The sequence below is a fragment of the Phaseolus vulgaris genome, chromosome 3 (assembly GCF_051622355.1).
Source record: "Phaseolus vulgaris cultivar YP4 chromosome 3, ASM5162235v1, whole genome shotgun sequence".
Taxonomy (NCBI): Eukaryota; Viridiplantae; Streptophyta; class Magnoliopsida; order Fabales; family Fabaceae; genus Phaseolus; species Phaseolus vulgaris.
The window spans coordinates 31,879,491-31,907,204 of NC_143500.1; the positions used below are offsets into that span (position 1 = coordinate 31,879,491).

At 34.4% G+C, this 27,714-nt stretch overlaps 7 protein-coding genes across 10 annotated transcripts; 3 read left to right on the forward strand and 4 right to left on the reverse strand.

Moving 5' to 3' along the window:
* The first annotated feature begins 935 nt into the window (after positions 1 to 935).
* Positions 936 to 4,043, forward strand: LOC137807033 (uncharacterized). Its single transcript, XM_068607450.1, has 4 exons — positions 936 to 1,287; positions 1,472 to 2,173; positions 3,347 to 3,491; positions 3,601 to 4,043. The coding sequence occupies exons 2-4, from the start codon at positions 1,654 to 1,656 to the stop codon at positions 3,662 to 3,664; spliced, it is 729 nt and encodes a 242-aa protein (XP_068463551.1). The 5' UTR covers positions 936 to 1,287; positions 1,472 to 1,653; the 3' UTR covers positions 3,665 to 4,043.
* Positions 4,044 to 5,322: 1,279 nt separating this feature from the next.
* Positions 5,323 to 6,134, reverse strand: LOC137807034 (cell wall / vacuolar inhibitor of fructosidase 1). The gene has a single exon (XM_068607451.2). The coding sequence runs from the start codon at positions 6,058 to 6,060 to the stop codon at positions 5,494 to 5,496; it is 567 nt and encodes a 188-aa protein (XP_068463552.1). The 5' UTR covers positions 6,061 to 6,134; the 3' UTR covers positions 5,323 to 5,493.
* Positions 6,135 to 9,645: 3,511 nt separating this feature from the next.
* LOC137807035 (peroxidase superfamily protein) lies at positions 9,646 to 11,875 on the forward strand. Of its 4 annotated transcripts, XM_090300632.1 has the most exons (5): positions 9,698 to 9,815; positions 9,908 to 10,064; positions 10,668 to 10,859; positions 11,041 to 11,206; positions 11,316 to 11,875. In XM_090300632.1, exons 2-5 carry the CDS (start codon positions 10,047 to 10,049, stop codon positions 11,699 to 11,701), a joined length of 762 nt encoding a protein of 253 aa, XP_090156758.1. In that variant the 5' UTR covers positions 9,698 to 9,815; positions 9,908 to 10,046; the 3' UTR covers positions 11,702 to 11,875. The 4 variants fall into 4 exon arrangements, with proteins under 4 accessions (XP_090156760.1, XP_090156758.1, XP_090156759.1 ...); XM_090300634.1 differs by lacking the exon at positions 9,908 to 10,064 and having other exon boundaries at positions 9,646 to 9,815; XM_090300633.1 differs by lacking the exon at positions 9,698 to 9,815 and having other exon boundaries at positions 9,883 to 10,103.
* Positions 11,876 to 12,172: 297 nt separating this feature from the next.
* Positions 12,173 to 13,356, reverse strand: LOC137807037 (cell wall / vacuolar inhibitor of fructosidase 1). The gene has a single exon (XM_068607454.2). The coding sequence runs from the start codon at positions 12,890 to 12,892 to the stop codon at positions 12,359 to 12,361; it is 534 nt and encodes a 177-aa protein (XP_068463555.1). The 5' UTR covers positions 12,893 to 13,356; the 3' UTR covers positions 12,173 to 12,358.
* An 821-nt stretch (positions 13,357 to 14,177) lies between these two features.
* Positions 14,178 to 14,937, reverse strand: LOC137807036 (cell wall / vacuolar inhibitor of fructosidase 1). Its single transcript, XM_068607453.1, has one exon. The coding sequence runs from the start codon at positions 14,914 to 14,916 to the stop codon at positions 14,323 to 14,325; it is 594 nt and encodes a 197-aa protein (XP_068463554.1). The 5' UTR covers positions 14,917 to 14,937; the 3' UTR covers positions 14,178 to 14,322.
* Positions 14,938 to 18,675: 3,738 nt separating this feature from the next.
* LOC150028790 (uncharacterized) lies at positions 18,676 to 19,359 on the forward strand. Its single transcript, XM_090300123.1, has one exon. It carries the CDS (start codon positions 18,676 to 18,678, stop codon positions 19,357 to 19,359), a length of 684 nt encoding a protein of 227 aa, XP_090156249.1.
* Positions 19,360 to 25,212: 5,853 nt separating this feature from the next.
* Positions 25,213 to 25,923, reverse strand: LOC137805862 (cell wall / vacuolar inhibitor of fructosidase 1). The gene has a single exon (XM_068605762.2). The coding sequence runs from the start codon at positions 25,877 to 25,879 to the stop codon at positions 25,337 to 25,339; it is 543 nt and encodes a 180-aa protein (XP_068461863.1). The 5' UTR covers positions 25,880 to 25,923; the 3' UTR covers positions 25,213 to 25,336.
* Between the last annotated feature and the right edge of the window lie 1,791 nt (positions 25,924 to 27,714).

Genomic DNA, 27,714 nt, shown 5'->3' on the forward strand with positions numbered 1-27,714 from the left:
ATCCTTAAGTTAGTTTGAATTCGAATAAAAAGTATAAATTTAAATCAGAATTTTATTACATTTTCATCTAAAAATATTCACTTATTTATAATGATTGTGTTGGAATAATGCTATATTTATGATGTTTGGTAATAATATTTTTAAGTCTTTTACGCAGTTTAGGAAGACGACACGATACGGAATACGGTCTTGGTTTTCGAATTTTGACAGTGAAAAATACAACTCATTTTTTAATTAAGAAAATTTTAAAAATAATAAATTTATTTATTTTCAAATGAAAACTTTTCCATTTTAAAATTAAACTCGTAATCAAATAAGGAAGGTTTATTATTGTGAGTGCGTTTTCTACACAAAATCTAACTGTCACTAATAAATTTAATATTTTTTAAGAATTTAGATCAATAAATAAATAAATAACCTAAAAGAAGTGTCGGTGAAGAATATCCACAAAACCGAGTACAACTGTGTCTAAAGTAGCATTAGGTAACAAAAACGTGTAAAAAGACATATCCACAGAACAACGTTTGAAGAGAAAATAAAAATTACGGTACTAATTCATATTTTATTATTCTAATTTCTTTATATGTACGCGTCACTTTTTCTTATTTTTTTTGTTTCTATCTTCTTTGCTCGCGTGTCGTCATCATCATTATCATCTTTTTTACCCATGTTTAAGAAGTGTGGAACAACTAACATATTAAAAATAAAATCTATTTAAAATTTCATTAAAACTAACGCGCTTGAGATGAAGTATGAAAATTCTTATTATTCTAGAAGTTAGAAAAAGTAAAAACGGAATTTTCCATAAAATTTCTTTAACAAAATAAAATAAAACAAAACATTTTGACACGATCATATTAACTCAAACTGGGTTCTGTCAACAGTAACACAACAGACACTTATTTTAAAAGCACGTTTTGGAGACAAAGTTTGATGAAAACGAAATCCGTTTGAAAAAGGTTTAGAAAAGGGATTAGATAATAATAAAAACAAGAAAAGAAAAATGTGAGGAAGAGGGTGAAACACAGAGTTGCCAACTGTCGGCGCGGTTCTGCGTTGGTCCTTCCTTCCTAGTATTTTCGCTCTGTACTATAAATGTGCAGTTTTTTTGAAGGCATCACATGGAAATGGCTCTGGCAATGAAAAGAAAGAGAAAGATTTTAAATTTTAATTGAAATCTTTAAATTGTAGTGAGTGAGGTTGTTTCCCTGTAATGTTGTGAACTCCATTTCTCATGCTTTTTGTCCCTCATTGGATCTCGTCTTCTTTCTCTTTCCCTCAAGCAAGGTATTCCCTTTTCCACAAAGCTTGCCTTCTACTTTCAAAAGCTTAACTTTATGTCTTTCTCCAGTTTTCCTTCCTTTGGGTCCCCAGTTATATTCTTTTCTTCATTTTTCTTTGGCTTACTGCTTAGAACTATTTTTTTTTTTTGTTTTTAACTGATTGAATTATTTTTCTTGTTATGATGCAGGGTTAGTCCATTCCTGGGTTTACTTTTGTTTTATCCTTTTGGTGATATTTTATGTTATGAGGTGATTTTGTGTTGTGGATTGAGTTAGGGGAAACAGTTCAGCGGACATTTGTCCTAATTTTGTAGGGTAGGGTATCAGGCAGGGAGAAGAGTCAGATTAGTTTTGTGATTTTGGGTTTGGGATGGATCATAAGAGTGTCAAGGATGATTATGCTGAAATTGATCTTGAAAGTGGGTTGGCAGTGGTTGAAGATGACTCAAAGAATGGTTCTTCTCCAGGTAGCACAAAACAAGGAAAGATTTTGTTTACTAAGATTTCTTGTATAAAAGGTGAGGATAGGTATAGCGGATTCTGCAATGAGTCAAAGTTAACAGTAGTTTCAATGGACATGGTGAAAGTGACTAGCAAGTTGTACTCAGTAGAATGTGTGGAGAATGATACCCCAGAAAAGGAGAAACGTAAAAAGTCCAGTAATAAGAAGGCTCCCAAACCTCCAAGAGCTCCACGGGCTCCATCAATGGATGCAGCTGACCATAAGCTAATCAGGGAGATCACTGAACTTGCCATGTTAAAGCGCGCGAGGATTGAGCGAATGAAAGCTTTGAAGAAGATGAAGGCTGCTAAGGCATCATCATCTTCCAGTAGCAGCATGTTTGCTATGGTTTTCACTGTTATCTTCTGTATTGTGATATTACTCCAAGGTAATGGTTCTAACCGAAGTAGTTCTTACCTTGCATATCACATTTTTTCCCTACTATTCTGCACTATAACATGATTGGGGTTTAAGTTTAACTTTGAGTTATCACTTAGCAAATTATCAATGATTAAAGTGTTGCTAACTGTTGAATTGGGTATTGTTTTGCCTTTTTCTGTTACCTTTGGATTCTGCCATTTCAATACCACCTCTGTCTATTGGTTTTATTTTCTAAGTTTGACCATTTCAAATTCGTGATTATTGTTACTTCAGTATTATATTTGGAGAATTCATGAAAAACCGTTTTGCAAAACTCTAACGCTGAATGGAATTCTGTTCAGCATTTATAAAGGGGAGATAATTGAAGTTAATATTTGTTGAGTATTCTCCTATGAAATACCCACCTAGTTTATTTTTTCATTATCTGTTTGAATGTCCAGCTATGGGATAATTTTACTATTAATAGGAAAAAGGAAAGAAGGAAAACAGATATGATTTTATTTTAAAACACATTCCTGTCAAACAATGAGCTTAGTCATGTACACTCACACAGATGGTTTGATTCAATACTTAATATTTGAAGTAATGGTCCCAACTAATTCTATTGAGACATGTTAATCAAAGTTTTCAAGATTTTTTGGTTTCTTTCCTTTATTATGACTGTTCACTCAGTTGTGGTGATGTGTAATCATACTAAATATTTTCCCTTTACGAGTTTGACTCCTCGAGGTTCAACCGGGTTATGCAGATCTAAATAAATAAATAAATAAATTATTTTTCTCCAACTAGAAACTAAGAACCTTTTTCCATTCCCTGTATGCATTTGCTCCCCATTTGTCAGATATGTGTTCAGAGTACTTTGCAAAGGGCTTGTAGTTTGTAAAACTATTTGCAGTTGGAACAGTAATAAATCACCCAATTTTTTAGTATAAACTTTGGTAGCATATACAGACTTGAAATGCTGAGAGGGCTGGAATTGCTGTCATATGATTGTGTTTGATATGTATTTGAGAATACTGCAATTGTCTTTTATTTGTACTCTTCAAGTTTCCCTTATATTATTAACAAATCATCAAATGTTTTTGGTATGGAGTTAACTTCAGTGTAAGATGAGAATCAAATTCATGAGAAAACAATGTTCTCTCTGAGGTCTTAGTTTTTCATATGTTCTCTTTTACAGGCATGTCGTCTGGAAAAAGTTCAGTTGCAACATTCCAGGGATCTCCGGTACCCGCAGGAGTAACAGAGGGTGGTCTTATTGATGTTCAACACCAACTCAATCCATCTTCAAGTGATCCAAATGCACCTGGTTTTCAGTACCACAAGTAAGTTGAGATGCACACTTTTTTTTCTTTCCTGACTTCATTCATAAAGAATGCAACACCGGTGAGGCAACCTTGTAATATAATCATGTTACTTGATTGTTCCTTGCAGAATTGTACAGCAGTTCACTGGTTCAGATTTGCCTGCCAAAACATTGAGAAGAGATGCTGGTTAATTAATGCCAGTGTAGGGACACCAAGAACGTCATTGTCATATGGTATATTGTACCCATGTGCTTCTCACCAAAGATTTTTTTTTTCTTGTCTTTTCAAAATGTATTTGACAACTATCATGAGACTGAATGTGATGGGCAATTTTTCCCTGTATGTATAGTATCAGTGAATGGGTAGTGGGGTGAGTGAAATTGCTTAATGGTGTTGCTGGATGTTACCTCCTCAGCAACTGCTTGTTGCATGCACGTTCAAATTCAGAGTTGGAGGAGATTTTGCTTTTCAAGCTTCACGCCATATGCAATCATATCCTGTCTTTTCATCATTTTCCAATTGTTATGTGAGGGAGAAAGTGAAGCCTTTCATATGGTTTTGTTGAGTTTAGTTGCTCTCTTACTCTTGCAGATTTTTAGCTAACTCACTAATCAAATCATCCAAACAAAGATCAGAGTATGGTAATACCTTGCAGTTTGAAAGATAGCTGGTTGCAAAAACACCAAACTCCGACGTAAAATTCAGAAACCCAAGTAAAATAAATACCAAGATTCAGAAACAACACGTAAAAAGTTATTATTCTTTATTTGTTTTGTTACTCCTCCAAACATACTGAATGTAAACTTTGATATCACATTGAATAACATGGTGTAGGGTAAATGAAGCTGGCAAGAAAGTGGTGATAGAAAAGGAAAAGAAACAGTGCAATGGAAAAATAATTTTCAGAGATGCAAGTGTACTATAGGCAAATTAATATATATATATAAGGAATTTTTTAATAAATTATTATGTTTTAACTATTAAGAAAAGTAGTGCAATTTTTAATTATTTTGTGTGGGGAAAATGTTTTTGAATTATAAAAATAAAATACTTTATGCATTTACTGTTTTTTTACAGTATCATCTAATCATAAATTTGATGACTTCTACAACAAATAGTTTGTTGGCTCCATCTCTTTCAACCATGAAAAAACAATGCATAAATTTACACTTCAAGATAGTTGGCTCTTGCAAGCTTGAGTTGAGATTGAAGCCATTATCATGCCAGTTTGTACTCTGCCTACTATTGTGCATGTTGAGGAGTAACTAGGCATGTGATTTCACATGTCACTGCTTCTCTCTATCTTGATTGATCCCACAAACAAATTTAAGAAAAAGTTGACAAAACAATCTTCATCATAAAGGAAGTGGACACCTGCAACAGTTTCCATTCCATAACTAAAGAGAGTTTGCATGAGTGAAACAATTCAATAGTATTTGCTGGTCCTAACTGAATTTCCTACCAAATGGTATGGTACCAACACCATGATAATTGATAAAAGGCTACCTGGCACTGAAGAAAACCAAAACTACTACCACTATTACTTAGTCTATGGTAAAATCCAAGACAACATATTCCCAGTCCTAGGTGCTCTAGGTTGTCTAATTTAACTCAATGGGAGTTAGTAAGAAGTAACCATTCACTTTATTTGATTTGTTGCAGGTTTTTTTAACCCTGTTTAGAGGTTGTGGTGAAATAGCTTATGTGCATGTTTGGTAAGAAGTATCTTTAAAAATCTAATAATATTTTAAATTGCTTTTTCAAAAGGTGGATTAAAAACGTATATATTACAATGTAATAATCAATTATGATTTAAAGGGACCAGGCTACTAAAAGTGAGACCAGCAAGTTGTAAGAAAAGTAAGATTTATAAAGAACATATTTTGAGTGCACAGAATAACATTATACCACTTTGTACAAACTCCAGCATCTAAAGCATTTATTCATGGAATAAGAATAAAAGCCCTAATAATTACTAAAGGCTACAAGAGATGAGGGTGGAAAGGAGAGAAGAAAAAAATCAACCATTTAATAGTAGTTTAACTATGGCCGAGGCCACATCCACTAGCTTCTGCATAATGTCATTTCTATCACTTAATGGTGACTGAGATGAGGCAGAAAATTTCTTGTCGCAAGCATTTACTTCCTTCTGAGCATCAACTATGCAGTAACTGGCAAACCCAAATCGACCTTGGCTTATGGCATCAGCTGCTTGTGGGAGAATGTACTTGACAACTGGGATGTATGACTCTGCGCAGAAAGCCAGTTGTTGCTCCAATTGTTCATCTGAGGTTTGCTTGATCAACTCTTCAATGTAACTGAGTGTGTCAGTGGCATTTGCCTGAATGTCATTCACCATTATGAGGGCCATACCCTTTGGATCAGTTTTGGGGGCTAAGGGATTTGAGTGTAAGATGGAGCTGCAGAGGTCATAAAAGGGAGTCTTTCGGCATATTTGGTCCACCAAATCACCATCACCATCACCGTCACCCTCCCCATCCGAGGAATGACTTGGTGTGAGAAGAATACAGGATAGAAGAAGAATATGGAGCAGAAAAAAAGACACAGAGAGTGAGCTCCTCCTCATTTTCTTTGGTAGGGGAATAAATCACCAACCTTTTTTTTTGGCTGCTATTTAAAGTTAGGCTGCTCCTTGGCAAGTTAAAAAATTGAGATTTGTTTGCATCCAATTGAAAAAAAAGAAAACAATTATTTTATGCGACTTGAGTATCCCATGAAAGTAATTAGTCATTTCCGACATGACAGATTAAAAAACGAATCTTTTCTAACAAAAATTCAGAAAATACATTTGTTCTTCTTTCAGATTCATGGTCCACATCTGCTTATGAACACCTACGTTATTAGTCAGACAATTAAATCAGTAATAAAAAAGCTATGGGGTCAGTATCAACCATCAACATTCATACAGGTAAAAACACACCCCAAATACACACAAGTTAAGGAAAAAAACACCAACATTTAATAGTAAATAGTATTTTAAACATGATTGTCTGTGTGAAAGAGAATTTACAAAAGAAACCAATAAAGCAAAATTGATGAGTCTTTTTCACATATACAATAATTGGTCACAGGTGTGTTGTTTGCTTTTTGTAACCATGGGCTAGCAGTGCTCTTGCAATTGCGTCTACACCATGATTTTAAGGATAAATCCTTCCTTGTATCACGGATATCTTGTTTTCAGCTGGCTTTTGGTGCCAACAGGTCCACAGCTTCTTCTGCTGTGTTCACGCTCTTCTGTAGGCTGTAAAAGATGACAAATTAGAGATCTTTCGAGATGATGTCGGCTTCAATTCAATAAACCTTTTCCTGGGAATTATAGAACCAGGGGTCAAGGACATTACTGAGATTTCCTTCATTAAAGACAACATCTTGATGATTGCATGTGTTTGAGCTTTCTTTGTTTTTTTATCAATCATCCCTTCAAAAAAACACACACTAACTAACACCAAACATTTAGCTTCAGTTTAAGGAGTCATACTAATCCACTTTTGTCTTGTTAGTAATGACAAGCATAGCAATTATAGTTTAACAACACCCTCTATTTCCATTCAACAATTTTCAATTGCTTTCAATTGCTTCAACATTTTCTCAATTTAGTAAAGGACTTCTAGGAATTCTTTATGAGTATCTAGTACATTTTAAATCCCAAAACCATTATTTATATGAATTATTCAATATTATAGTGTAGTTTGTTTTTTTTTACTTCACATTCTGGCTTTCAGAGCCAATCAATTTTGCAACAGGTGTTCACTTCTTGTGGTGGGGATCACAAGAGGACAAAATAGGAATGGTTCTTGAGGTTTCAAACCAAGGAAGGTATCCAGAGGGTACCCTACATGGAAATTGAACCAAACATCTCTAAACTGAATGAGGTCACACCACCCTAAATCTATGTTGAGCCACACAGAGAAAATGACCAACCTATATGTTAATTTATTTTTTTACCCAACCTTATCATTTCTAGCAGTTTCTGCAGACAAAAAAAAAAAAAAATCAATAAATGAATATTATGTTAGTAAAAATAAAAGTTATAACGTGATGATGGTGGATACTTTTTTTTTTTAACCTTGTATTTATACATTGTACTCGCTCTCTTGTATTGAGATGTCACATTCATGAGACAATGGAATTATCTATATGTGATCATTTTTCTCCCTACAATCCTTGTTGGTGATTTATTGATAGGTAGAAGATTGAACTGCTTTTGGTGTTTTTTTTTTCTTTTCATAACAAATATTGAAATATCCCCTCCTGATCTATTTTTGGTTTAGATACTCCTAAATATTAAATACGTGGACATATATAAAGAACATTTTAATCTAAATTTACTTGTTACATGCATGAAGGATTACCACTCTTGACTTAACCCAACTCTTAAATTGTATGATTTAACTTTAAGAGTTTAATACATTGTTAATGTTAATATTTTTAAATCATCAATTAATTTAAATTTTTTCTTAAATATAACAGTTAGAGTGGTTATTATAGAGTTAAATAGCTTTCTTCCCATGTTTGCTTGCTTTCGTTTGGACAATTGAAGTTTGAGGAAATATGAAGGAATTTGAGTTATGAGTCGTAACTATTTTGGAGTAGATGAGTGGAAGAATCCTAGTGAAAGGTTATGTCAATTCACTAGTAAAGGTTATAGAGAAGGATAAGAAAAAGACAAATCTAGAGAGTTTAGGCAAACATTTTGTCTACAATTTGGCACCATAATATTTATATATTTCCAAATTAAAAAATTACAAGAGAGGTGCACTCCTATTTATAGAAAGTTTGTCTTAAAAACTCTTCAATGACAAGGTGACAAGTGTCATCACATTCCATGCTCATGATCCTCTCAAATGAGATGTTGACAAGTGTCTTCATCTCATTTGAGAGGTTGACAAATGCCACCTCTTAATTGGTGTGAATCCTCTCCATTGAGGAAGAATCATGTGAACCTTCATCATTCTCATGTCACACTCATGTTTCTCATGCCAAGTGACGAGTCACTTTACAATACACACTCACTCTATTACTATACACACTCATTCTTATATTAGCCCAAATACAATACTCAAAATTAAACTAAGGTCCAATACATGGTCCAAATAAAATGTCTTACTCTACTTTTTTACAAATTATTTAAATTAAAGTCTACCATAAAAAGATGTTTGACTTAGTCTTAGTGATGCTAGCTGAGTCTCAATCTTCTGATAATCCTATGATCAAGACTCTAATATTCTTTCATTGTGCAGAGGTATCTTGATTTGCTCTTTACATTCATTCCTCCTATATTTGTTCTTTTTATTGGACATACAAAAGATATACAAAAGTCTAATTAAGTTCATTTATGCTAATAAGTCTCTGAACAAAACTCTAAGAATTTATCCTCATTCTTACGTGGTTGCGGCTAGAGGATTTTCATCAAACAATATCTATAATTAAAAGTACACTTCTATACTATTATTAAATTTAAATTAATTCTAAACTTAATCAGTACTTCAACATTGTTTATTTACCTATCTTCATATAAAGTCTAATAATTTTTTAAAATTATATTTAAGGGACCACACATTTATATATTTTTTATATTAAAGACAAATTAATGTCACAAATATCACAAAAATTAAAAAGAAAGAAAATCAAGTTAACAAAATGAGATTTGTTTGCCACCAATTGAAATAAAAAGAAAAAAAAATTGTTGGACTCTTATAATTGGATGCATTTTAATTCATTTTATGCAGACTTGTGAGTATCACATGAAAGTGATTAGCCATGTCAGATTAAAAATTGAATCTTTTCTTAGAAAAAATGTCAGGAAATAGATCTCTCTTTTTTCAGATAGATTTGTTCTCTATACCTCCTTCAACCTGGTTACTCGATTATTAAACAGACAATTAAGCCAATAATCAATAGTCATGATTGACATGAACATATCAAATTCAAATAGATAAAAAACTTGTTAAAATAGTATAAATAAGTGGTAAAATTTATCTTGCTCCTTCAAGGAAAAAACATCTCAGACATAAAAAAAGATACAGATATACACAAGATAAGAAAAAACACTAACATTTAATGCTAAATAGTATTTGAAACATGATTGTGTATGTGAGAGAGAATTCAGTCTTTTTCATATATACAATAATTGGTGAGAGGTGTGTTGTTTGCTTTTTGTAAGCATGGGCTAGCAGTGCTTTCCAATCAATCAATTTGGAGAAAAAAAATCATCTTTCATATACTTCTCTCCCCCCTGCTTTCATGCATTTCTCATATTAAAATGTCCACAACTTCATTCAGGATTAGAGAGCTCTTTCAAATAAGGACATGATAAACAAGGTATAACATATATTTATAACGTGATCAATATCATATTATATTAAACAAGCATAGCCTTGTTGTCATTGGTGAGTGTTGATTTGATATCCTAGAGAAGATGATCTTGCAAGAGGTGGCCAAAACAGATGCATCATCAGCGATCTTGGGTCCCCTTTCTGCAGAGCTGCAACTGCTTCTACCACATCAGCTTCAACAATTTCTCTGTATCTATCAGCAGCACACGAACCCTCAATGCTTCCTTTTGACAAGGTCCAAGGACTTCGGAAGTAGTTGATGGATTTTGTCCAGGCATTCATTACTTTCTTTGGTTTTGATTACGTTGATACACTACTGACTCGATTAACCACTTCTTATGCTTGACTTAGTCTTTAACAACTCCCTCTTAACACCTTCCCTTAAACTTTCTTTTTATCACTTTACATTCTGCTAGTAAGTTCCTATATATAGAAGAGCAGTGGTAGGCATTTATATCGAATCAAACTTCTATTGAGCATATAGTAACGTTTAGAATAATTACCATCCTTAAAATATAACCATGCAATTAGTACTATTATGTCTAGTGATGCTTAAGCTCACTCCAGCCTTTGCAACCACCCTGAATGATGCCTATGGTGGTGATCCTGGTTGTTCATTAGGGTCTGGCATATACCGCTACACTTGCCCAGAGGCTGAGGCCATCATCTTCTATTGGGTGGAACAGGCAGTGGCTGAAGACTCAAGAATGGCAGCCTCACTGCTTAGGCTACATTTTCATGATTGCTTTGTCAATGCAAGAAATTTTTTTGCCTTCACACATTGAGTTTTGAAGATTCTAAACCTCATTTACAGTGTAATATTTTGTTGACATTTCAGGGTTGTGATGCTTCAGTCTTGCTGGATGACACACAGGACTTTGTTGGTGAGAAAACTGCAGGTCCAAATTTGAATTCTCTCAGAGGATTTGAAGTGATCGACAAAATCAAATCTGAGCTGGAACTAATCTGTCCACACACTGTCTCTTGTGCTGACATACTGGCAACTGCTGCAAGAGATTCGGTTCTTCTGGTTCGTCATTGCTGCATGCCCTCTTGTCCCCACCTCATGCCTTCTTGTTTAAATTACTCTTTTAATCTTATAGGCAACAAAAAATAAAAAGTTTTATAATTACATAATCAAATAAGTAATTTTTTTTCATGCTCAATTATTCAATTTTTGAGCATATTGAAGTTGAACTACTACGTTACAGTCAGGAGGTCCAATTTGGGAGATGCAAATGGGAAGGAAAGATAGCATTACTGGTAGCAAGGATGCAGCAAATAATAACATCCCAGGCCCAAACTCCACTGTTGATGTGCTGCTAGCCAAGTTCGAGAATGTAGGCCTTACACTTAAAGACATGGTTGCACTTTCAGGTTAATCAGCTTACAATATGCTATATTCACATGCTGTGACAATTCTTCTCTATCAATCACTGATAAATAAGCAAGATTACCATTATTTTCCCCATTTTCCACTTTTCAGGTGCGCACACAATTGGGAAAGCCCGCTGTACAACATTCAGCTCTCGATTACAGAGTAGTAGCGACTCAGAAAACATTGACTTCATCTCATCACTACAACAGTTGTGCTCGGGAGCAGATAATGGTAACATAGTTGCACATCTTGACTTGGCTACACCTGCTACCTTTGATAACCAATACTTCGTTAATCTTCTCTCTGGGGAGGGATTGCTCCCATCAGACCAGACTCTTGTGAATGGAAATGATCAGACACGAGAGATTGTGGAAAACTATGTGGAGAACCCATTAGCTTTCTTTGAGGACTTCAAGCATTCAATGTTGAAAATGGGAAGCTTGGGATCACCAAGTAATGGCCAGATTCGTAGGGACTGCCGAACTGTTAACTAGTCTTGGCCTTTCTTTTTAACCAAAAATAATAATTCTAGTTCTAAAGATGATATTGCCCTATGTAAAAGCAATATGGTTGTTGCATACTAATTGATCATTAGAAGGGACGAACTATGTTACTGGTATGGGAGTAAATATTAATGATTACTTCCAAGCACTGTTTAAAGCCATTAATTGCTTCAGCTTCACATTTTGTCAGTTTTGTCACAGATATTAGCATGTGACAGAAAATATTTCAAATTAAAACAAAAGTAACAAAGCTTTTTTCCAATAACTGCATGATTTTACTGGGAAACTATCACCCCTACCACCTAAGATATAAACAGTAAACTTAAATAGCAAGTTTGAAAAATAGGATATAAATAATAAAAAGAAAAGTTAAGGGTGTGAATAGGTGAATTAAAATGTCAGTTACTTCACTCAGGATAAAACTGTTTTTATCAAAATATCAAGGATCTGATTACCAAACAGTTGTTGAAAAGACTGAATAGCTTATACATTAGAAGAAAGAAGTACAAGAAAGAGAGACATATCAGGTATCAATGGTACACCTTTAAGCTCGGTCAATTATTTCCTAATAATTGATCAATGCAAATGAAAATCAGAAACAGAGAAAGCAGAGATAGTGAGAAACTATAGCTCCTGTTGAGTAGGTAACTAGAGCAATTGTCTAACTATAGCTCCTGTTGTGGCTGCAACATCATGCATGACATTGTTCTCATTAGTGAGTGGCGATTTCCCAGAGAAACCGCTCTCACAAGAGGTGGCTTCAATAGCAGCATCATTCGCACCATCTTCTGCGAACTTGGGGTCTCCTTTCTGCAGAGCAGCAATGGCTTGAGCCACGTCAGCTTCCAGAATTGCCTTGTATCTATCAGCACACGAAATCAGTGCTTCCTTTTGAGCTGGTTCAGGGCTTCCCTGAAGAAGTTGGTGGATCTTGTCCAAGGCATTATTTGCTTTGGTTTTGATTACGTTGACCATGATTAGAGCTAGCCCTGCGATATCTGCATCGGCGCTGCGAGGGTCAGATGAGAGGTATTGGATGCAAAGGTTGTGATGGGGTGTCTGCTTGCACGTTTCTTCTATCAGATTGCCCTTGTTTAGCAGAATCACTCTGCAGTTAGTCGCTGCTGGCACTGAAATTGTTGCCATAACCACAGTGTAAAAAATAAAAGATAGTGGCTTCATGGCTTAGAAAAGGAGAAGAAAAATTATGTTGGGATGGAACAATGTCTTCTCTTTTTGTAGTTATGAGGCTGTGCCGTGCACGGAAGTGATCACCGTTGTGGGTCGTCTTTGTCTTGCTTTAGGAACAGAGAACATGAAATTATTATAGTTATTCCTACCATTTTCTAGAAAAAAAATAGCACTTTCTAAAGTTGTGATTAAGGAGTAAATGATCTTAAGATTTGAGTAATTTGTAGATCGTTACGTGGCAGGCATTAGAATAGGAAGGAAGGTGGTGAGCGATTGTGGTAGCAACAAGAAGGCCTAAGTGAAAGGTTGATGAGGCGTGTTGTCTCTATAGAGTGACCAAATGTGATCCCTCCCTCCAATACATGCTATAATGAAGAGCCGTGTTTGGATGTTGGGTTTGATCATAATCTCCAACCACCCTTAAACAGCAACAATCACCACAAAAGGACAAGCCACCCCCACAGATTAATCTCCTTCACTCATCCTTATCACTTCTTCCTACCCCACCATTGCTAAAGAAGAATAAGACACGTATTAGTTAGGAGGGAAGGAAAAAAAGCATAGACAAGAATAATATACCACTTTTGCCTATCCTCAATTCCCAGTTATTCTAAAATCATCTACCTAGGCCTCTCTCTTTTTGTTAACATTCAAAGGAGAATATATTTCTTGCAGAAAAACGCAACTTTGTGTCATTCAGTAATAATGTTAAGGGATTGTACATCTCTTCGACTATAAGTAAAGATATATAATTGAATATAAATATGATCTTATAAATCAATTTTATAAAATTAAATTAAGCTTAAAATCTATTCTTAATATTTAGAATCTATTCTTAATATGTTATCCCAGTAATAGTAATTCTAAGGCCTATTCTAACCGCAGAGTGTTCTAAGGTTTTACAAACGAAAACAGCTAAACAAATGTGAAACTAACTCATTTTGTATCAGATTAGTTTTCCCATAAAGTACTAATTATATTTCATGTTTACTGTATTTTAAGGAGCTTTGTCTTTGCAACTGTGCAACGATTTATTTACAGTCTCATCATAATTCTTGGTATTTCTGAAAAAACGCAAATTTTTATCATTTCTATAACTTGCAGAAAAACTCTATTTTTTGTCTCTCCATACGTTACTTAGCTGTAACTATGGTAGCAAACCCTTTTCTTCAAACCATTAGCAAAAGCAGATGAAAATATCCAAATCTTGACATGAAAATGAGAGAGAAAAAGAGGAATGATACTAGTCAGAATGCAAAACAAGTGCTTGGGAAACTTGTGAGAATCAGGAGAGACTTGGATTTTATTACATATGACTTATTATAAGGGCTTTAAAATAGATAGCAGCATTACATAACAGGTAAGACCAAGGTTCCAAGACATCTCTAACAATTGGTCAAAGGTTTCAGGAAGTGGATAATCTAGAGCAGCAATCTAACAATAGCAGCTGTAACAGCAGCAACATCGTGCATAGCATTGTTCTGGTTGGTGAGTGGAGAATTCCCAGAGAAGTCACTCTCACAATAGGTAGCCTCATTGGCAGCATCATTAGCCCCATTTTCAGCAAACTTGGGGTCCCCTTTCTGCAGAGCCTCAGTGGCTTGTGCAACATCAGCTACCAACACTGTGTGGTATCTACTAGCACAAGAACTGAGGACTTCTTGCTGCTTAGCTCCTCCTCCCTTCTTTTGCAAGTCATGGATTATTTTCAAGGTATCATATGCTTTGGCTTTGATCACGTTTACCATGATAAGAGCCAGCCCTCTGACATCAGCAGTGGAGCTTCCAGGGCTTGCCTTGAGATATTGAAGGCAAAGATTGTAGTTGGGAGTCTTCTTGCAAGTGCTCTCTATCAGACTTTCATCGTTTGGATGGAAGCTTCTGCACTCGCTTCCTGGTATTGTATTCATAACAACAATGGCTTGGAGAAACAAACATAGAATCACTGCTTTCAAGTTTGCCATTGTGATTTTTTCAAAGAGATTGCTCACAACAGTAGCTTGGTTCCTCCTCATGGATTGCTGCTACCCCTTTTTATAGTCAGGAGTTCATGTTCTGGACCTGCCTCTCACTTTATTTTTTCCACCAAGATAGTTTTTATTATTTAAAATTCAAATATTCTTAGTCAGTGAAAGTTATTGATGATTTTAATTTTTAATAAATTTAATCAATAATATATATTAATTTAGGAGAGGATAATATAAAAGAAATTTAATAATTATATTAATGACAAACTGATTATAATTAAAGATAATCAGTATCAATTATAATTATGTAATTATATCATATGAACAGCTTTTAAAGTAACATTTCTTTTAATATATCTAATACCTATACATTTTTTCAACGTACGTTATGGCTTTTCAAACCTACTTCCTGCATTAATACTAATTTTACAACTTTGAATAAAAAAATGTGGAACTGTCATCTTTTAAAATTGTTTATAATCATTACTTTCTGTATTAATTAATACTATTTTTTCAACTTTGAATGAAAAAAAAAATTGTTTATCATCGTGATTCAAATTTGCTTTCTGTGATTAAACATCCACCGTTGTATGTTGGCTCGATAATTTTTTTTTTATTGGCTTTCAAATTCAATCCTAAGTTACGAACAAAATCCTTAGAATTATTAATTGAAAATTATTTTTAATCACTTAAAATTGATATATTATGTGTATTTTTTTTTCAAATTTTAATTAACGATTTTGACACTATTTGTACTGGTCGGGATCGAGTAAGTCAGATCACTCGATCTTGATTTACCAACCGACCGAATAATCAACCACATTAAAGAGCAAATTGATAATGAATGATAACTAAGGAAACATTCATATAAATTTGAGTCACACCCTACCAAATTCGGGTGACACCCCGAAAAATCAGTTAACATTGATTTACTAAAGATATGCTCCAAGTATACCTTCCTAGAAATTTGGATGACATTCCGAGAAATCAGCTAACACTGATTTATTGAAGATATGCGTACGATATGACCCATCAAGCAAATAACTCATTACCAAACACTATAAACAATTCTTCTACAATGGAGTGAGGTGCGCTCTTATCAGTTTTGATATCCTGCACTTTCAATTAAGAGTACTTACTTGATCGTCAGAGAACCTTCTGCAGGTTTACTCCCGATCGAGCGCTCAAGAGTTAAGAAGTGTAAGTGTTGAAGTCTGAAGGTGTGAAAGAACTGAAGAACTGGAATACAAGGGAGCACGACCGAACGATCGACACCAACAACAATAGAGACAAACAATTTTAGGTACTATCTATGCCCACTTTGTCTATATAAGTACAATTGGTGTCCCCGCTTGTCACCATTCGAAGTTGGCACCAAATCATTTATAGGGACGAGCCACCCCAACCATTTCTAGTGACCTCTTATGTCTCTTCACCGCCTGACAGTGCAGTTAATTCAATACATTGGTTGCACCAGGGTCAATTTGAGCCATAATTTTTGCAAGTTAACAGAAAATTAAACACGCAATCAACAAATTGAATAAAAGCACCAACAAGTTAAACACTTAGTATCGGCAAAGTCTACCCATTATGGGTTGATTCGTATACGACTAGTATTTTTTTAGTAGGGAGCCTATTGAAAGCAGGTCGAATACCCAAAATACATCCTTATCTTAAGGGGTCATGGATGATCTCGACCATGATTTGTAATGAGTGGGCGACCAAGTCCAATGAAAAGAAAATTTATGATTCCCATTAGAATCATAAAGTAGGGATTGTCGTCAGGTTTGATGAAGATTTTGAAATACCTCTTCTTGAAATTCTTATAGGATGAGGTATAGGGAGCAAAAAGAATGTTGCCTGAAGGAATTGAGAAAGAAAGTCAACCCAAGATGGGAGAATTATAATAAAACAAAAAAAGATTGTGGGGACAACCTCAACCGAAAGGCATCACTAATTCGCCTAAAGGCCTGGAGGACCGCCCACGAATTTGGATGTAACTAGGTATGAACAACGTTGAGGATTTCAAGGACTCCCATTTCAAATTCATCAAACGGAAGAGTTGTGTAAATCGTTAAAAAGGCATGTGTATGCAAAGAAAAAGTCCTAAGGACCATTTTCCTAACGGGATAGACCCAATCGGTGTGATTACAACTATCGGCTACAACCACGTCCGATGTGGAGTTCGATTTTAACATAGAAACTTTAGAAAGAAACCCATCTAAAGTAAAGGAACCCATAAAACAGGTAGGTATATCAAGGGCGCGTGGGTCAACCCACTCATAACTAGGATAGTGAGGCAGGCGGCTAGCAAGGTTGATCGCCTGGTTAGAACAACCCACATCCCTCACCTCGTTAGGATTAGAATGTGTTTGTTTTGATGAAGAAGAATAAGAAGGAATGCTAGAATACCCAGAAGAAGAATCTATTATTAACCTCTTGAAGAACAAATGCAAAGAACAAAGGTGAAGAGTAACTTTGAAGCACTCAAACAAAGAAGGTCAGTACTCGGACAACTTTGAAGGCTCGAATTCAGAGCAAGAAGATGGACACGTAGCAAAGTTCGAAAAGGACTCCTATTTATAGATTTTTGAAAATGAAATAACGAAATGTTGTCTCCTTTAAAACGTTAGATTCGTTTCAATCCAAGGGTGTACAACGTTCGAACTCGAAATGACACAATTTGATAGACTATTAGATCTCTTCGATCAAAAGGTGCAAAACTCGAAGTATCCAACAATCACATCTAGACTCTTCTGAAATAAGCTTCATCAACCCTGTGGGACAAGTGTATCAATCGGGGCCGAGTGAGCCACATCACTCGGCCTTGATTGACCGACCGACCAGGTAATCAACCACTTTAAAGAACAAATTGACAACAAATGAAAACTAAGGAAAAATCCTATAAATCCAGGCCACATCCCTCCAAATCCGGATGACACCCTGAGAAATCAGCTAACACTGATTTACTGAAAAATATGCTCCAAATATACCTTTCTACAAATCCGGATGACACTCTGAAAAATAAGCTAACATTGATTCATTGAAGATGCATAACCCATCAACCAAATAGCCCATTACCAAACACTATAAATAAGCCTTCTAGTTTTACACTCTCAATATAAAGTACTTACTTGATCATCGAAAAACTTTCTATAAGTTTATTTCTGACCGAACAATCAGAAAAGTCAAATTCTTCCACTAACTATTACTATATGCACAAAAGAATGTGTGCTACCGGATGGCCGAAGAGCCGACTAGCCGACACGTGCTACAGCCAAACACGTAATTAGACGTGAATAAACCAGATTAAGCGCAAAGCATGGTTAAGGTGCAATTGGGCCTTCAATTGGACTTAAAAGCAGGCCCATAACAGCCAGAGCCCATCCAGAGCAGTATAAATAGCAAGAGAGGTACAACACCCAAGGTAATTCACTCCCTACTCCTCTGGTACCTAACTCTCGAACTGACTTGATCGTTGGAGTGTCTTCGCAGGCACACTCCCCATCGTGTTCAAATAAAAGGAAGCCAACCGAGAGACTGGAAAAACGAGAAGATTACAACAAGAAGAAGTGTTCTGCAGGGTTCTAGCTTGTAGGAACATTTTGGCGCCCACCGTGGGGAAGAAAGGAAACTCCACGAAATATCCGCATGGTAACTACAAGGAACATGAGACAGGAATGCGCAGGAAGAAACTAGTCACCCAGATCCTATGGCACTTATCTTGAAAATACAAAAAGAGATGGAGATGTTGAAAAATAAAAGCAAGGAAGAGATAAAAGGAATAAAACGAAGGGGGAGGAGGAGATGGAAGCTTTGAGAAAGGAGAATGCTCGAATGAAACAAAGGCTCGTTGAGAGATCGGACATCCCAGAAACAGTGGGTGACATCCCCCCGAACAAAAACACGGATACAGATATACACAAGGTCGGGAGTTCATATCAAGAAAATACCAGACCGGCCTCAGCTAATGCTTTTGGCACGGCTCCTCGAAGAACCCCTTTTGTTGAAGCCATCCTGGAGGTGCCTTTGCCGGGAACTTGGAATAATCCAACATTGGATACGTATGATGGAACCACAGACCCGGATGAACATGTGAATGTGTACCTGACGCAAGTTAGCCTGCACACAGCAGAAGACGCGCTATGGTGTCGAATATTTCCCACCTATCTTAAAGGAGCAGCCTTAAGTTGGTTTACTCAACTACCGGCTCAATCCATAAACTGTTTTGACACGCTCGCAATGAGGTTCGGAGCTCAATTCACTACCAGTCGACCACACCACCTCACTTCGATCGCCCTAGTGAATATTCGTCAAGAAAAGGCTGAGTCCTTGAGAGCCTTTATAGACAAATTCGGCAAGACAACTTTGGACATACGAAACCTAAGTCCCGAAGTGGCGATGCACCATATGGTGACCGCACTAAAGCCGAGACTGTTTTCAGATAGTTTATGCATGCAGTCAGCCACGACATTGGATGAGTTGCGCTAAAAGGCCATCAAATACCTGCAGCTGGAGGAATTGAAAGAATTCTGAAACAAGGCTCGAACACCTGATGAACCCGAAAGGAGGGGTGATAGAGGCAGACCAACACAATTCGGGAAGCCTAGAGACTTTCCTAAAGGTCTGTGTTTTACCCATTACACCCCCTGAAGGCTGAAAGGTCGAGAGTCATGGAAGAAGCCCTCAATGCCGATCTTCTTAGAGCACCGAGCAGAACTCCTACACTGCAGAATGCAGATCAGACCAAGCATTGTTGGTACCATCGCAACTTTAGGCACACGAAGGAAGATTGTTGGGCCTTGAAAGACAAGACTGAAGAACTCATACAAGCAAGCCATTTGCGACGTTTCGTCCAAACAAATCAATTCATTTAAAAAATATTAAATTAATTCACATTTATTTATTATTTTAATATTTATTTAAAAAATCAAGTTAATTATATTATAAAAAACTAATTTATTAAAAAAAATTCAAACTTTTTTTTCACAATTTTAAATAGAAAGTATGAACCTTATTTTTTCTCGATTAATATATTTATTCTTTTTTGTTGAATTTCAACAGACCATAAATATTTATTAAATTATATATGTTTCAATAGTTACCTTGAAAAATGTCCACTTTAAGGAGTTGTATGAAAACAACAATGTCTTGCGATTATCTAATTAGTTTAAATGTGTTTAATTTATCAACAAAAAGGTTCAAACAAATTACATTATATGGATACCCATTTATAATAAAGTTGTTATCTATCAATCTTTATAAACATTTATATTTGTTTTTTCATGTGACTTGTCTCCAAATCTAATAGCCCTAAACACACCCGTCACATGTGATGATGATCATTCATAAATTCACAAGTTCATAAATATGTTTCATTCTATTAAAAAAAAATACCTACTAAGTAACTCTATCAAACCCATCACCAACAATACGAAGAATAGTCAAAAAGTTATTTACATTTCTATTTACTAAATTACGTTAATAGTATCTTATCGTAAATTGATAATTGATTTTATAAATGTAACAAATGTTTATAATAAAGTTTTTCTATTCAACCAATCTAAAAATTGAAATAAATTTTACCACCATATTGGTCGAAGCCAAATGAGCCATATCACTCGACATCATTGACCGTCCACTGAATGATTAACTATATTAAAAATTAAATCAAAGATAATTGACAAGTATGATAACATCCTACAAATCGGGATAACCTTTCTATAAATCTGGGTTGGACCTCGCTAAATCTGGGAGCTATGAGATAAATCAGCTAATACTAATTTATTGAAGATACGATACGACTCATGAATAAAATATTCCACTATCAAACACTATAAATAGGCCTTCTTCGTAAGAGAATAAAGTACGCTTTTATCAACTTACATCATACACTCAATACAAAGTACTTACTTGATCGTTGAAGAATCTTCTATAGGTTAACTCCCGATCAAGCATTAGGATTTGAAGAGTTAAAGCTCTAAGGAGCACAAGAGGAGCGAAAGAAAAACGATCATGACAAGGGAGTGCATACGGGATGAGTGACTGACACCAACAACAGTTGTTACTGCCAGTTCCAAATACTATCTAGGCTCCCTTACTCTATACAATTACAAGAACTAAGCAAAATCAATGACTAAAATGATGCAGAAATTTTTCTTCAAGCCATTAGCAAAAGCAAATGAAAATATCCAAATCTTGACATGAAAATGAGATAGAAAATGAGGAATGCTACTAGTCAAAACGCAATGTTAGAAAATTATGTAAATTAATTTATAATGTGACTCATATGAAATAGATTTTGGACTTTGGTTCTGAATATTATTTAATAAAATAAAAGACCAATTGTTTAATGTGAGAAGTTTTATATATATATATATATATATATATATATATATATATATTATGATACCTAATGAAAACCTAATCTGATGGAGATTGAGAAAGAATAGAAACGGGTTTTGTCTCTGCAAAGTAAGTTTTTCACGGTTAACCATCAAGAAAGAACGTGAAAAGAAAGGAATTGCAATAGATATATTGAGAAATGGAGATAAAAAGAAACTGTTCACATAGGGACTCTCATGGATCAAGGTAAGTGTCTATCTCTATTATAATCCAATGTATAGAATGTGAGAATTATAGTTGTAAGATCCTTATGATGATATGCATTATTGTTCATTAGTGTACGCTTTGATTTTACATGTGGTATCAAAGCATGCTTGCTCAAATTTATGATTCTACATGAATGATGTTTTACCCAATTTTATGAACCTAATTTTAAAATTATGAATATTGTAAAGAAAATAATATCATTTGAGGATAATTTTCATGGTTTAATTTATCCTTTTATTTCTGTTGCATTATGAATTGATTTGAAATTAAATTAATCAAATCTCAAGTTTTTCGTTGCATCGTAAATCATGATTTTTTTTTGTTTTTATTTGAATTCAAGAGGGAAAGATTACGATAAATAAAAAGGAATAACATAAATATATATTTGTATATTTTGTTGATGAATTTTATTTCAATTAATATATTATTTTTTGATTTATTTGTATGATAGATTAGTAATCACTAAAGTGATCAAATCTTTATGTTTTATTTAATTTCAAATGACTGATGAATTTTATTTCAATTAATATTATTTCTGGACATATTTGTATGATAGATTTGTAATCACCAAAGTGATCAAAGCTTTTTGTTTTATTTAATTCCAAATTAGTGATGAATTTTGTTTCAATTATTTATAGAATGGATGCTAAATTATTTATTTATGGGTTAATTAAAATTCATTATTATAAGGCATTTGTGGATCACCCAAAGGTTGATTAGTTGTTATTATAATTAATGGATATGATTGTTGGTACTGAGTATGTGTTATATTATAGGGCTTGGAAAAGGTCAAGCAAACTAATCATGATGTTTATATGAATGAGCATAACAAGTAATATTAAGTTTGTTCTTCACAAAATTGAAAGTGCAAAAGAATTCACGAGATTTGTGGAAGAGCGCTCCCAAAATACTGATAAGTCTCCTGCCAGGACATTAAAGAGTACCTTAACTACCATGAAATTTGATAGTTTTCGTACTAAGCATGAACATGTCATTGAGATGACAAATATTGTAGCAAGACTTAAATATATTGGAATGACAGTGGATAAAGTTTTTCTTGTGCAGTTCATCTTGAACTCATTACTGTATGAGTATGGTCTTTTCCAAATGAACTATAATATCATGAAAGACAAATGGAATGGTCATGAATTGTACATTATGTTAGTTAGGAAGAGAGCAAACTTAAGAACCAAGGAAACCACTCCCTTAATCATGTGAACAATCAGGGAGCTGGAAAGAAAGTTTACAAGAAACATGGAAAGGCTAAATGACCGTTAAAGATAAATGAGTCCTCTACTAAACTCCAGAAGAAAAATGACAAATGTCATTTATATGGGAAATCTGGATATTTCCAAAATGATTGTCTGAAACGTAAAGCTTGGTTCGAAAAGAAAGGAAAACATAATGCATATTATGTATGTTTTGAATCAAACTTAACAAATGTTTCACATAATTCTTGGTGGATTGATTCTGGATGCACAACTCATGTTTATAATATGATGCAGGGATTCCTTTCAACCCGAACCATAAAACAAAATGAAAAGTTTGTCTTTATGGGGAATAGAGTGAAGGTTTTAGTGGAAGTTGTCGGGACTTATCGTTTAATCCTTGACATTGGATTTTATTTAGAATTAATGGATACTTTTTATGTACCTAGTATCTTTAGAAATTTGATTTCTTTGTCTAAACTTGATGTTGTTGGATGCTCTTTTAAATTTGGGAATGGTTGTTTCAGTTGGTATAGGCGTACTTATTTAATTGGATCTAGTACTCTTAATGATGGTTTATATAAATTGAATCTTGATAATTTATATGTTGAAATTGTTATGACATTGTAGCATAATGTTGGCACTAAACGTAGTTTAGTGAATGAATGTTCTGCTTTCTTGTGGCATAAACGTTTGGGACATATTTCTAAAGAAAGGATGGAAAGATTAGTAAAGAATGAAATACTTCCAAATTTAGATTTTACTGATCTGAATGTATGTGTCGATTGTATTAAAGGCAAACAAACAAAGCACACAAAGAAGGGAGCCACGAGAAGCACTCAACTTCTTGAAATTATACACACTGATAGATGTGGACCTTTACATGTAAATTTTTTCAATAAAGAAAGGTATTTTATCACCTTTATTGATGATTTTTCATGTTATGGTTATGTCTATTTACTGTATAAAAAATCTCAATCAATGAATGCCTTGGAAGTTTATATAAATGAGGTGGAAAGGCAATTACACAGAAAGGTGAAAATTGTTAGGTAAATTACAGGTGGTGAATATTATGGAAAATATGATGAAAGTGGAGAACACCCTGTTTTTTTTAAGTTCTTTGAGAAACGTGGTATTTGTACTCAATACACAATGTCAGATACACCACAACAAAATGGTGTGTCAAAAAGGCATAATCGAACCTTAATAGATATGGTTAGGAGTATATTAAGTAATTCATCTTTACCTGTATCATTATAGATGTATGCTTTTAAAACTACCATGCATCTGTTGAACATGGTTCCTAGCATGACAGTTCAAAAGATACCTTTTGAATTATGGACAAGTACGAAACACAATTTGAGACACCTGTATGTTTGGGGATGTCAAGCAAAAATTAGAATATATAATCTGCAAGAAAAAAAAAATTGGATGCAAGAACAATAAGTGGATATTTCATATGTTTTACTATCCTACCCATAGTACAAAAATTGTTGAAACTGGAAAATGCACGATTCATTGAAAATGTTCAAACTAGTGGGAGTGAAGCTTCACAAAATGTGGAGATTAAAGAAGTTAGAGTACAAGTTCCTTTAACTAGTACCTCTACTTCAAGTATTGGTGTTCCTAATCTAGTTAAACCACTCAATGGTAAAGAAGAACAACAAATTAATGATAATGAGATTAACAATGAACCTGTAGTAGAACAATCATAAGAAATAATATTAAGAAGATCTCAAAGAGAAAGAAAGTGTGCTATTTCGAATGATTATGTGGTTTATCTACAAGAGTCCGAAAATGACTTACAATGGTGATAATTCTAATAAGTGGTTAGATGCCATGAAATATGAGCTTAAATCATTGACATACAATGATGTACGGGACATTATGGAATTGCCAAAATGATATAAAAGAGTTGAGTGTAAATGGGTCTTTAAGTCTAAGCGTGACTCTCATGACAATATCGAACATTGACATGTAACTGTCATGACTCTTATTAGTTTTGTATCCTTGATTTTGAGGATGATAGAACCAATTTACGCAAGGCCTTTCAATGCCAATTATGATTTATATAATTATTAAATCATGAAAGTATTATAGCTCATATGAGTAAAGTGGAAGAATGTTATAAAATTAATTTTATAATGTGATTCATATGGAATAGATTTTGGACTTTGGGCCTGAATATGATTTAATCAAATAAAAGACTCATTGGTTAATGTGAGAATATATATATATATATATATATATAAATAAATATTACGATACCTAATGAAAACCTAACCTGATGGAGATTGAAAAAAAATATAAACGAGTTTTGTTTTTGCAAATGAAGTTGCACACGCTTAAAAGAACGTAAAAAGAAATGAGAGATAGATTGACAAATGAATATAAAAAGAAACTGCTTACCTGAGAACTCTCATAGATTGTTTATCTCTATTATAATCTGATATGTGGAATGTGAGAATAATAGTTTGTAAGATCCTTATGATGATGTGGATTATTGTGAGTATCAGGAGAGACTTGGATGTTATTACATATTACTTATTATGAGAGCTTTAAAATAGATAGCAGCATTACATAACAGGTAAGACCAAGGTTCCAAGACATCTGTAACAATTGGTCAAAGGTTTCAGGAAGTGGATAATCTAGAGCAGCAATCTAACAATAGCAGCAGTAACAACAGCAACATCGTGCATAGCATTGTTCTGTTTGGTGAGTGGAGAATTCCCAGAGAAACCATTCTCACAATAGGTAGCCTCATTAGCAGCATCATTAGCCCCATCTTCAGCAAACTTGGGGTCCCCTGCCTGCAGAGCATAAGTGGCTTTTGGAACATCACCTACCAACACTGCATTGTAATTACTAGCACAAGAACTGAGGGCTCCTTGCTGCTTAGGTCCTCCTCCCTTCTTTTGCAAGTCATGGATTATTTTCAAGGCATCATTTGCTTTGGCTTTGATCACGTTTACCATGATAAGAGCCAGTCCTGAGACATCAGCAGTAGAGCTTCCAGGGCTTGCCTTGAGATATTGAAGGCAAAGATTGTAGTTGGGGGTCTTCTTGCAAGTGCTCTCTATCAGACTTTCATCGTTTGGAAGGAAGCTTCTGCACTCGCTTCCTGGTATTGTATTCATAACAACAATGGCTTCGAGAAACAAACAGAGAATCACTGGCTTCAAGTTTGCCATTGTGAATTTTTCAAAGAGATTGCTCACAACAGTAGTTTGGTTCCTCTTTATAGAATGATGTAGGTTTTTTTTTATAAGTGTTGAGACAATTTCTAAAATATCCTTATTATTTAATTCTTAAAATATCCTTATAAAGAAAAAAATAATTCTGAACTTACGTCTCACTTTACTTTTTCCACCAAGACAGTTTTTATTATTTAAAATTCAAATATTCTTAGTCAATCAAAGTTATTTATGATTTTAATTAAAGATAATCAGTATCAGATTATAATTATGTAATTATATCATATGAACAGCTTTTAAAGTAACATTTTTTTAATATATCTAATACATATACACTTTTTCAACGTACGTTATGGCTTTTCAAACCTACTTCCTGCATTAATACTAATTTTACAACTTTGAATAAAAAAATGTGGAACTGTCATCTTTTAAAATTGTTTATTATCATTACTTTCTGTATTAATTAATACTGTTTTTTCAACTTTAAATGAAAAAAAAATTGTTTATCATCGTGATTCAAAGTTGCTTTCTGTGATTAAACATCCACCGTTGTATGTTCGCTCCATAAATTTTTATTTATTGGCTTTCAAATTCAATCCTAATCCTAAGTTACGAACAAAGATCCTTAGAATTATTAATTGAAAATTATTTCTAATCACTTAAAATTGATATATTATGTGTATTTTTTTTTTTGCAAATTTTAATTAATGGTTATGACACTATTTGTACCGGTGGGGATCGAGTAAGCCACATCACTCGGTCTCGATTTATCACCAAGTAATTAACCACATTAAAGAGCAAATTGATAATGAATGACAACTAAGGAAACATTCATATAAATTCGAGTCACACCCTGCCAATTTCGGGTGACACCCCGAAAAATCATCTAACATTGATTTACTAAAGATATGCTCAAAGTATACCTTCCTAGAAATCTGGATGGCATTCCGAGAAATCAGCTAACATTGATTTATTGAAGATATGAGTAAGATATGACCCGTCAAGCAAATAGCTCATTACCAAACACTATAAACAAGTCTTCTACGATGGATTGATGTGCGCTTTTATCAGTTTTGATATCCTACACTTTCAATAGATAGTATTTACCTGATTGTCAGAGAACCTTCTATAGGTTTACTCCCAACCGAGCGCTCAGGAGATAAGAAGTGGAAATGTTGAAGTCTGAAGGAGTGAAAGAACTGAGCAACTGGAAAACAAGGGAGCACGACCGAATGATCGACACCGACAACAATAATTTCAGGTACTATCTAGGCTCACTTTGTCTATACAAGTAGAATTGGTGTCCCCGCTCGTCACCACCTGAAGGTGGCACCAAATCATTCATGGGGGCGGACGAGCCCCCCCCCCCCATCCATTTCTAGCGACTTCTTTTGTCTCTTCATCGTGTGACAGCAATTAATTCAATACATTGGCAGCACCAAGGTCAGTTTGAGCCATAGTTCCTGCAAGTTAACATAAAATTAAACACACAGTCAACAAATTGAATAAAAACACCAACAGCTTAAACACTATGTATCGCCAAAGTCCACCCAACAGTGGGTCGATTTGTATACCGCCAGTATATTTCGAGTAGGTTGCCTATTCTGAAGTTGGTTGAGTACGTAGAATACCTCCTTGTCTTGAGGGGTCATGGATGATCTTGGCCATGATTTGTAACAAGTGAGCGACCGAGTCCAATCAAATGGAAATTTATGCTTCCCATCAAAATCATAAAAGTAGGGTTTATCGTTCGATTCGATGAATATTTTGAAATACCTCTGCTTGAAATTCTTATAGCCTAGGATGGGAGAATTATAATAAAACAAAAAAGA

Coding starts and splice junctions, on each gene's coding strand:
- LOC137805862 (XM_068605762.2), bottom strand. CDS start 25,879: ATGGCAAACTTGAAGCCAGTGATTCTCTGTTTGTTTCTCGAAGCCATT.
- LOC150028790 (XM_090300123.1), top strand. CDS start 18,676: ATGGAAGCTTTGAGAAAGGAGAATGCTCGAATGAAACAAAGGCTCGTT.
- LOC137807033 (XM_068607450.1), top strand. CDS start 1,654: ATGGATCATAAGAGTGTCAAGGATGATTATGCTGAAATTGATCTTGAA. Junction 2,174..3,346: donor TATTGTGATATTACTCCAAG/GTAATGGTTCTA, acceptor TCTCTTTTACAG/GCATGTCGTCTGGAAAAAGT. Junction 3,492..3,600: donor CCTGGTTTTCAGTACCACAA/GTAAGTTGAGAT, acceptor TGTTCCTTGCAG/AATTGTACAGCAGTTCACTG.
- LOC137807036 (XM_068607453.1), bottom strand. CDS start 14,916: ATGAGGAGGAACCAAGCTACTGTTGTGAGCAATCTCTTTGAAAAAATC.
- LOC137807035 (XM_068607452.2), top strand. CDS start 10,351: ATGCAATTAGTACTATTATGTCTAGTGATGCTTAAGCTCACTCCAGCC. Junction 10,585..10,667: donor TTCATGATTGCTTTGTCAAT/GCAAGAAATTTT, acceptor TTGACATTTCAG/GGTTGTGATGCTTCAGTCTT. Junction 11,207..11,315: donor AGACATGGTTGCACTTTCAG/GTTAATCAGCTT, acceptor TCCACTTTTCAG/GTGCGCACACAATTGGGAAA.
- LOC137807037 (XM_068607454.2), bottom strand. CDS start 12,892: ATGAAGCCACTATCTTTTATTTTTTACACTGTGGTTATGGCAACAATT.
- LOC137807034 (XM_068607451.2), bottom strand. CDS start 6,060: ATGAGGAGGAGCTCACTCTCTGTGTCTTTTTTTCTGCTCCATATTCTT.